Consider the following 10,740-nt stretch of genomic DNA (forward strand, 5'->3'; position numbering starts at 1 on the left):
GGAGAGAGGAGGAGAGAGAGAAGGAGAAGAGAGAAGGAGAAGAGAGAAGGAGGAGAGAGAGAGAAGGAGAAGCGGCGTCGAGGATTCTTTGCCTAGAGACCATCTGATGAGATGCTCCTGTGGGGAGTTGGTGTCGGCTAAGAAGGGACAATGGACGAGTGGACTTGTGTGAAATCTTAAGGTTCTCGAGAGACTTATGGAGCGAGGAGCCAACGAGAGATGCCAGCAGTGGTTAACGCAGTTAGGATCTTTCGCCCACCAATCCGTTGTCCAAGGCCCACGTTATGCAAAGCGCGTGAGTCAATGTCTTACGAGTTTGCGGAAGGATCAGAGAGAGAAGTGGAGATAAATTTAAAGTCCATCTCACCTTTCCCCACACAAACACTTCCGCGTTGCTAATAGCAAATGCTGGTAAGGAGAGAGTGACCATCAGTTTGAAGAAAGCTCAAGAAGCTTTATTAAAAACCACACCGCCTTCCTTCCAATCTTGATTCTCTCTAGTAAATCAAATTTTCCCCCCTTCACTTTCGTGACTCTCGGAATAATTTAGGATCTTTAAGCCAATTTGGATCCACAAGTTGAAGGAGATGTTAATCAATAACTTTATTTCCATTTCATTGTATATTTTTGAGTCTGATAAACCTGAAGAAACTCAATCTACACGATTGAGGAGAAGAAGACTGTGGGTTTTGAAGAAGAAGGGCAATTAGAACAAAGATATCCTTTGTTATTCCTTAATTTCCCTTCCAATTCCTTTCCTTGCCTTTTTCCACCTCGAAACCTTTTCTAAAGGGCGTGAAATTCACTCGAGGGTTTGGAGGAGCGGGATACATAATCCCCATAGTTTTCACCTCTTCTGGGTGCGATCAGCTCGAATTCCCTTTAATTAATTATGTTTAAATGCCGAGGTATTCTAATGGATAATTAATTATTAAAGTTCGTTTCTTTTTATAAATTTATGCCGAACGTGGAAGGTACCCAAAGCCAACCATTCTGTCCATCGCCAATCTTTTCTTTTCTTATTTAGTTGCATCACTTTCTTTGATAGAGTAATTTAAACCTCTTTTCTTTTTTTTTTTTCTTTTGCAACAAAGGGGTGATGTAACGTGCACAAAATTTGAAAATTTGTCATTATGGGAGAAGTAACGATCAATTCAAATAAGTCTCCAAAACCCAACTTACGCCGATGATCTTTTGTATGTGTATGTGTTGTGTGGGTTTTGGGGTGGGGCAAGTTAATATGCCTTCTTCTTCTTGACAGAGAAAAAGTTTAGTACACCTTGGGAGACCGGCAGGAAAAGACCTAATTTTCCGTGCGAGTCGGACGTACCAGCAGGGGCGAAATCCCCTTGGGCCCCAGTGGCCATCTTGTGAAGTGTGCCACCCGTGAAGTGGAGGAGATACGCCGCCTGTCGCGGTGAGGAGTCAGAAGGACGGAGGGATTTGCTGCAATTGGCGTCCATTGGCAGCTACCGTGCCACTGCACACTCCCCGTCAAATTTGGGAGTTCCGCCAGGGCGAGGGATTTTATCCGGAGCCTCTCGTGATCCACAACTTGTGACACAACTCACTCTCAGGCAATTCAGTGAGTTCTGCGGAGTTTGAAGCTCATCAGAAGCAGCAGTGATCCACCATCGGTGACGACAGCCTCCCAGCCAAACTAGGGAGCACTGTCAAGGCGAGGGATTGCATCCGGAGCCTCTCGTGACCTGCAATTCGTGTCACGCCATACTCCCTGACAATTCGGGAGTTCAGCAGAGGTGGAAGAGCGTCTGTGACGACAGTGATTTATCACCCAAGCCGGCTCACTCCCCGTCAAATTGGAGAGTCTCACCGAGCCGAAGAAATTCAACTTGGGCATCCCGTGATCCAGCGATTGTGCCTTCCCGTGGGGTAGAAACATCCCCCACGAATCTAGTGACGTCGTCAATTGCGTCACACGGCAATTGGGATCACCAGGCCATCTGTGTACGGGCCTGGGTGCAAGGAGAAAGGAGTTATCAGCGACGACGCGGGATCTTGAGCTTCAGAAGGAAGTGCTGCGACGGCGACAGCGAATGCCGAGCATCGCGACAACCAGAGACACCCCTGAAGACGTGAAAAAGAAGGAGCCCGATTGTGTATTGAGTGGCTGAATAAATCGTCCCCGTTTGAGGACTAAGAGGAAAAATGATTTCTATATGCTGCTGCTGTATAAAGGAGGAGTTGTTAAAATGCACATCCAAAGTTATTGGAAATTACACGAACATCTCAGGTGTGCTACTGATCATTTCTCCATTTACACACAGAGTTATAGAGGAGCAAAGAAATAATCATCGAAGCTGAGCCAATTTGCATTTTTGCATGAAGTTTTTCATTTTTCTTTTTTTTTCTCTCTTTCTTCTGCATCTCACTACATATAATTTTCACTTCTCAAGAATTAATACCTATATGGCATGTTATATATAATGGGGATGATGCGGAGAAATACAATTTTGCAATATCCCAATGATATGTTACAGTAAATGAGCATTAACTTTCATTTGAATCTCATTTTAGACTTTTTCCTCTCCATGAGTATTTTTATTAGGGGAATATGGGATCGTCTAGCTACACTACACAGCACATCCCTATAGAAAAAAAATTTCTGAGCCTTTCAGAAAGCTTTTTATAACCAATTTTTTTTTAACAAATTTTCACCTCAGTTTCCCCTTAATACAAAGTAGTGACCCTCACGGTGGGAAGATTTAACAACACAACACAAATCATCACGGTGTTCTCCTTCCCCTCCATAAGAACACTGATATGGAAATTTTTTTCCTCTCTCTCTCTCTTCTTGGATGACTTCTTCCACTCACTGCACATACCATTATTGTTAAATCAAGGCTCACACATTGGACGCACATCTGAAGATTATTTTAATTCGTCTCTTACTTTGTCATTTGAATGGTAAATTAAATTTCCGAAAGACGAAATTATTCACACAAAATTGCACAAGAGTTTTATATTCTTTTCTTTATTTTATTTTGGACTGTCTCTTGGTTTACTATCGGTGGGTCTTTTTGTGTGAAATGAACGATGAGAGGAATACCTTAATTTCAAAGCAATAGCCCTTAATTTATTACTTTTTCTTTAAAAATAAAATCAAAGAATAAATTGAAAAATTATGTGTTTCTTAGACTGATACGTTGGAAAAAAAAAGATTTCAATTAAATTAAATATTTTAATATAAATCGAAAGAATTCGTAGATTCTTTTATCAATCTGTTTAAGAACTTTCAAACTTTTGTACTGATTTTATGTTAGATATATAAATTGTCTACAAGAGGTCTAAGCTAGTCTGAAATTATAGCTAAATTTGGCTTAAAACTCTTTAACTAGACTTCCTTCTTTAAAACCTTAAAATCAAGATTCTTAATCAAGGCCTAAGTTTTCTAAGCTCAACCTATTTTTTAACTATGCCAAAGTTTCTTAAACCATGGTTAAGTTTCTTAATTTCGGCCTAAGTTTTTTAGGATAGACTTAAGTTCTCTCAAATCAGGCTTAAACTTTTCAAACAAGCCTTAAGTATTTTAGGTAAGACCTAAAATTTCTACTTTAGATCTAAGTTTTTTAAGCTAGGACTAATTTTTTAAGCTAAGTTTTAATTGTCCTATATCAAGGACAAGTTTATTTTTAATCTAAAACTCAGTTCTTATAGACTAAAACTAGGTTTTTTAAGCCCGATCTAAATTTTATTTGCTGAGCCTAAATCTTTAAGTAAAACTTGAGTTTCTTAAGCCAGGCCTACATTTTGTAATACAGGCCTCAGTTTTCTAGGCTTGGTCTAATGCTTTTTTAATCTAGGCCTAAGTTTTTTTTAGCCAAGACCCAATTCTTTAACGTTAGATCAGAAAAGGAAGATTTGAATAAAAATGATTTTTTTTTACAAAATTAGCAAAAATTAATTCTTCTTAAAAAAATTAAAAAGAAAAATTCATCATTTCACGTCAAATAACCCTTTTGGTATGATTTTTTTCCTTACACAACGGACATTAAAAATGATGTTTAACTCATCTTGAAATTATACTATATTCCCCACAACTGGCACACATTTTTTTCCTTTTGCATACACGCATTTCTCAATATTTTTATCTTCTTCTCTGTGCGTGGTGGCGAAAGATTTTTGTTTTTCATCAAAGCGTAACCACGAGAGAATTTAATTCAGATTCATTTAAAGATTTTATGTTATTATTACCTGCTGTAAGACACACCGAAAAAAAAAACAATCCAATTGTGGTTAGAAAAAAAATGAGAATTTGTCGGAATAGATTGGCTCATAAAACCACATGATGGCCTAAATGTCGCGTGCCAAATTTTCACTAAAACTTATAACTTGTGCGGAAAATTTTTCACTCTCACCACACACAACATAACTAATAAATCTCAATTGGGATTTTCATCTCATTTCACTTGAGACGAGAAGAACAATAAAAATAAAAAAGAAATATTATATACTTTCGTCTCTTTCATTCATCAGACAATTTTGCAGTTTTCTTCTCTGAAACTTCCATCAATCCGTAAAAGAATTCGAAAGTTATAACTTCAATATCTATACTTCAATTTATACAAATAATATTTGCTTATTTGCTCTTTATTTATCTTCTTCTTTTTCATCCCTTTTGCTGCATTGAAATATAAAAGAAAAACTCTACAGAAAAGCTGAAGAAGATAAAGAACAAAAAAACAGAGAAGAAAAGCTTCACACCTTATCGATTAAACATTTATAAACTTGAGCGGGAAGATCATTTGCAAATGATGCAAAAAAAAAGAAAAAAAAACTTTCCAACATCCACCTTAATGCATTCAACCATTTCGCACAGAAAGATAATTTTTTTGAAGAGGAAAAAAGTGCATATTAATGTTGGAAAAGCATTTTTGTTGTAAGAAAAATCCCTGCGGCATTTCTCTTTATTTTTGAAAATCACTCTCCATTTCATTTAATGTTCTTTTGTTCGATGAAAAGATGCCCCCAAGACGCAACCAGCAAATCCCGGAAGTTCCCGCCAAACGCATTATGTTTTATAAGAATATATATCACATAACAGTCGTATGAAAAAGAGATTTCTTCATCATTTCACCATGATGAAGAGACACGACTTTTAAATTATCTAAAACGACCTTTACGTGCAATTAATTTGGAATAGGGGAAAATACAATTCTTCAATTCACTTAATTTTTCTTCTAACCAAGAAAGATACAATGAAGTAAAAAAAAAATAAATAAATAAATATCATTTACTATGCATTTTGCCAATTATTTTCCTCGCTATATATGTAGATATATACCCCAACTAATCGTCTCAATAATTTTCTTCAGCACGGCTCGTTGACTGCGAGATTAAAGACTCTTATGGAAGGTAAGGAGAAAGAAAGAGCAAATATAAAGCAATATTCTTATTAAATCTCCCCACCCACAACAATCTTAATTGAAAGATTTTTACTTTCAGAACAAAAACTTTCCCCCCTTAATGCATTGAAAGAAATTTTTGTAAACCAACACCTACAATAAATTAAGCTTTTCCGCTTGAAACTTGCAAAATAATCCACACTACATATTTGTAATACAAAATATTTTAGACATCACGACCTTACTTCCCATCAAATTAAATAAAAAAATCTTTTGCAATTGACTTCTTCACCCCACTCGATGCGCAGAATTATTGCATTTCCTGCGAATTATGGAAAGAAAAATCGAGCAATAAACTCCCGAAACCATAAAATTATTCTTTTTTTTTTATTACTTCATCGTTAGAAATGGAAATTTTCTCGAAGATTATATCAGAGATCAATACTTGGCAAAAGGAAAATTTCCTCTTTATCCGGGAAAATTATTATTCCCATCAACCAAAAAAAAGCTCTTTATATTGAGATGCAATTTGTGATGAGAAAGAAAATGGAGCAGAAAGATATGAAAAATAATGAGTTTGTAGGAAATGGGTGAGCAGCTCTCTTGCTCAGCTCTTTTTTGCACTTAAAATAAGTTAAATGAATGTAAAAGAAACCCAGAGAAACCAATTACAACTCTTTGGGGATTTACATGAAGAAGTTTGATAAAACACATAATACCGCATAGGGGAGACTGAGGTAGAATGATAGAAGAATTAATCTTTTATCATTTATAAAATTTTTCAAAGTGTATGTTTAAGGATACCTTTAAAAATAAAATTTAATATTCGGTGAAAGTCACGAAAATCAAGAGATCTGCCGAATTTTTCGATTATCTTGCCAAATTATCCGAATCTTAGCAAAGACAAGAATCATGTAGAATAATCCGAACAGTTAGAAACTTCTTGATGAATAGTTCTAATTTGTGTGACCAATAAAATCTTAATTTTCTTGACGAATAATCCGAATCTTGGCAGTTTTAATCATGACAAACAATCCAAATCTTGACGAATAATCCAAATCTTGTTCAAATCGAAATAAACAGTCCGAATTTTCTTGACGAATCATCCGAAACTTGACGAATAATTCGAATCTTGACAAATAGTTCAAATCTTAGCGAAAAATCCGAATTTTCTTGACGAATAATTCGAATCTAGACAAATAGTCCAAATCTAAACGAACAGTCCGAATTCTCTTGACGAATCATCCAAAACTTGACGAATAATCCGAATCTTGTTCAAATCGAAATAAACAGTCCGAATTTTCTTGACGAATCATCCGAAACTTGACGAATAATTCGAATCTTGACAAATAGTTCAAATCTTAGCGAAAAATCCGAATTTTCTTGACGAATAATTCGAATCTAGACAAATAGTCCAAATCTAAACGAACAGTCCGAATTCTCTTGACGAATCATCCAAAACTTGACGAATAATCCGAATCTTGACGAATATTTTGAATCCTCTCAACGGTTAATCCGAATCTTGCTGAATAGTCCGAATTTTCTGTGCGAATTATCCGATTCTTGATAAATAATCCGAAGATTTTCATTCAGATAAACAATACCTGATTTTTGACTTATTTTACGCCAATTTGCCCCAGTCTTCCCTATATTGATTGTATCTTTTTTAATGCTTATTAATAAAAATAACTCGTTTACTTTACATCCCAATTAGTTAAACGTTAAAAAAAAGAATATCAACTTGATAAAAAAATATCTAAATAATCTCTCAATGATAAGTTTTTTTTAAGACATTTTCCTCCATCCCATGGAGGATGAAAAAACAAATAAAATTGAAAGCTTAACATCTTAATTTTCCGCGATTTCATTTAAATCTGCAAAGTACCATAAAATTGACACTGAAACAACCAAGAAAATAACCTTTCCTAATCCCCCTTTTGAATCTCTTCACATCGTCTAACTCATTTTGCATCCAATAAACTCCCAAGATAAAACTTCCATGTAAAACAACATTTAATGCTCTCTCATCTTGAAATTTCCCTCCAAATCTACACCGCCAACATGGAAATTCATCTGCTGATGGGGATTTTTGCATGTTTGGAATGCAAAGAATGTGTTTTTGCTAAAAGTAGTACCAACAAGTTAAATAAAATCATCTCTCTTTCTTCCTCAAACATTTTTCCGCAGCACTGAATCCCTAATTTTTCATCGTGTTCAAGAAATAAACAGAAATCTTTCTTCATTTCTCTTTGGCTTGAATCTTTCCTTTTCTGTCTGTGTTATTTTGAATGAAGAAAAAAAAATACCAGCGTTGGAAGAAGAAAAAAATTGTGAAATAAGAAATAAAAAAATTCCACAAGAGTGCAAAATTTATCGCGTGAATCGCTTTTGGCGCAAAAGATTGTATTTTAAACCCCAACATATAAGAAAAAGAGAGAAAAGCTCCAAATGCAAGGTAGAGAGAGATTTGTCGTGTGGTTAAAGATGAAATGATACTACACCACTGAACGGGGATGATCAATGGAGTTTTTTCTTCTTCTTCGTGGTGGGAGGCAAAATATTTACCTTTCCACCTTCTTCATCGTACGAAAAGGCAAAAATATATTGTTGTAAAAGAAGCTAATACACGTAAAAAGCACAACCACAGAGTCAAGCAACAAGAAAATTGCTTTGGATACCTTCACATGTGGCGCAAAATGCTGAAGAAATCATCAAACTTTTCAGTTTCACACTGAACTCAACGCTAAGCACATCGCAAAAAAAGAAAGACGAATCTTTGGGATAAAAATTCTTTTGAAATACGAACGAATCCCCCAAAAGTTCCGAGAAAAGTTCACTGATAAAGAACCAAAAAGTTCTTTTAGAAGAAAAAAATCAATTATTCATTTCCCAATGGATTGGGATGAATTCATCAAACATTCCCTGTGATTGCTTTCACATCCCCTTTCCATCAGCAGTTCAGTTCGACTTTTATCAGTGACTGTGAGTGAAAAATTGTTCCCTCCATGATTTACTTGTGAAGTTTTACATCGAAAAAAAAAAGGAAATACCCAAAAAACCAGCCAAAGAAATCCAAGAAAAGTGTTTTTGTGAGTAGGATACGAGTGATTGTTAAAAACATACAAGACGAAACCCTTCTTCAAACCATTTCAACTCTGAAATCGGAGATAATTGTTGTGAAGAATTCTGTGTGCGTCTTTAAGCAATAGAAACAATATTTTGATTTATTTTAAAGAAAAAATGGTTAATGTGAAAAAATTCCCTCATCGAGTGTGTCTCATTGCTTTTGTGGTGAGTTTGCAGTGAAGAATTTTCCGTTAAAAGTAATTTTTTTTTACCCAAAATTGCATTGAAAATTCGTTTAAAATTCAGGCCCTCATCATCCAGACATGCAGTGCCAATATAGACAGAGACATTCTTCTGACGCCCAATCAAACGGATAACCTTCCATCCTACAAATTTCAACACTACAATCCAAGTGAATCTTCTCTGCAGGATATCAGTGGAGAAAATGTTGTCACACATGCCCCATGGGAGGAAGCACTCAAGTACACAGCTTACCTTGCATTGGCACAAAATACTGTGTAAGTTTCTTCCAGTTCCTTCACTTCCTTATTCTATGTATTCCCCAAAATGCAATACAACACATACCCCCCTTTGGGGTACTAAAGTTAATTTTAAAGTAGCAAAAAGCTTCAAAAAGCTCTTGCACTGCTTCCCCGCAGGAGAAACAAGCGCAAGAGAGTGACTAAAAATATGCAATTTTCTATTAAAAGAACAAATATTTGTGTTGGAGAATAAACTTTCTCTAAATTTTAATGGGATATGGAAATTATAAAACAGCGATAGCTCACACACCTGTGCTATATATATTGTGCTTTTGTGCTTCATTTTCTCCCGTTTTTGCCATCGAAAGAGCAAAGCGTGTGCTTTTTTTTCAAGCTCGTGTGCGTTAATTTAATTTAAAGAAGGCTAGTCATTCTAGTATGAATCAGTCCCCAAGGAGGTAACCAAATTTTGTTTTTAAATTATCGTAGGGCATTGTCAAAGACTCAAGAAAAGCGAGGTAATTTCCCGGAAAAGCGTTGGGAAATATACGAATTTTCACATTTTATGTCAAATTGGGGGCAAACTTTTTTGATTTTTTTCTTAATTTCTAGTTATTCTAGAAAATTCTTTTCTGTGTCATATGAAAGCTATTTAAAGGCCTAACAATATATATTTAAACCATTTTCCTACGGTGGAAAACTCGCGAGATTTTCCGGCATTGAACTTTTCTTTCGCTTCCCATTTCTCCAGTATTGTACGTGACCAATTTTAAAATATCTCATTTTGTAGCATTTTTAATTATCTTTCATTTGGTATAGCACTTGCAGGGAAAATCCGCTGGGAAAACTCGCTACAGAATGATTTTCCAAAGTTAAGCACGTTTTCGCGTTGGAAAAAAAGAGATAGGCAATTTCTCCTCTTTGATGTTTCCAGAATGTTCTAAGAATTCCTCTAGAAAAAAATTGGCCATCTCTTTTCCTCCAACGCGAAAACGTGCTTAACTTTGGAAAATCATTCTGTAGCGAGTTTTCCCAGCGGATTTCCCCGGCAAGTGTTATACCAAATGAAAGATATTTAAAAATACTACAAAATGAGATATTTTAAAATTGGTCACGTTCAATATTGGAGAAATAGGAAGCGAAAGAAAAGTTCAATGCCGGAAAATCTCGCGAGTTTTCCACCGTAGGAAAATGGTTTAAATATATATTGTTAGGCCTTTAAATAGCTTTCATATGACACAGAAAAGAATTTTCTAGAATAACTAGAAATTAAGAAAAAAATCAAAAAAGTTTGCCCCCAATTTGACATAAAATGTGAAAATTCGTATATTTCCCAGCACTTTTCCGGGAAATTACCTCGCTTTTCTTGAGTCTTTGACAATGCCCTACGATAATTTAAAAACAAAATTTGGTTACCTCCTTGGGGACTGATTCATACTAGAATGACTAGCCTTCTTTAATGCAAAATAATGAAAATTAATTCCTAACAGAATCAAATTATTTTTTTTTCTTAATTGATTAATGGAAAAGCTCTGGAAAATGATTATCCAGCGAAATTGTTTAGAAATAATTTTCTTTTTCAACTTTATTGGGGAATTTTGCTTAATAAGGGATATTATTAACAAGGACATTTAAAGTGTTTAACATTTTTTTATCTACCTTAGATAATTTCTTACTAAAGTTTGGAATTTAATTTCTAACGTTTGATGTTTTATTCTACAAAACAAAAACTTTTGTAAACTATGTAATTTTTAGATTGAAAAAAAATATATTTTTGACTGAAAAATAAAAGAAAACATTGCTACGTTAACTTTTAGGCTGCTTAG

General features: G+C 34.9%; 4 protein-coding genes across 5 annotated transcripts in view; 1 reads left to right on the forward strand and 3 right to left on the reverse strand.

Moving 5' to 3' along the window:
* The window catches only part of LOC129786719 (glutamate-rich protein 2), an 871,459-nt gene that overhangs the window by 232,338 nt on the left and 628,381 nt on the right, over positions 1-10,740 (reverse strand). The window lies entirely within an intron of this gene.
* The window catches only part of LOC129786663 (nuclear cap-binding protein subunit 1-like), a 303,879-nt gene that overhangs the window by 232,338 nt on the left and 60,801 nt on the right, over positions 1-10,740 (reverse strand). The window lies entirely within an intron of this gene.
* LOC129786648 (mucin-2-like) overlaps positions 1-10,740 on the forward strand; it is a 247,544-nt gene that overhangs the window by 232,338 nt on the left and 4,466 nt on the right. The window contains exons 1-2 of one of the 2 annotated variants that reach the window (XM_055821788.1): positions 7,746-8,657; positions 8,739-8,950. The exons of the other annotated variant lie outside the window; for it this stretch is intronic. Of the exons in view, the coding sequence (XP_055677763.1) occupies positions 8,607-8,657; positions 8,739-8,950 (263 nt within the window). The 5' untranslated portion in view covers positions 7,746-8,606. Of the gene's footprint in view, positions 1-7,745; positions 8,658-8,738; positions 8,951-10,740 lie in introns of those variants that run through there. 2 annotated transcript variants of the gene reach the window in all.
* LOC129786654 (nuclear cap-binding protein subunit 1) overlaps positions 1-10,740 on the reverse strand; it is a 34,906-nt gene that overhangs the window by 16,403 nt on the left and 7,763 nt on the right. The gene's annotated exons all lie outside the window — the stretch shown is intronic.

The sequence above is a fragment of the Lutzomyia longipalpis genome, chromosome 1, assembly GCF_024334085.1.
Source record: "Lutzomyia longipalpis isolate SR_M1_2022 chromosome 1, ASM2433408v1".
NCBI lineage: Eukaryota > Metazoa > Arthropoda > Insecta > Diptera > Psychodidae > Lutzomyia > Lutzomyia longipalpis.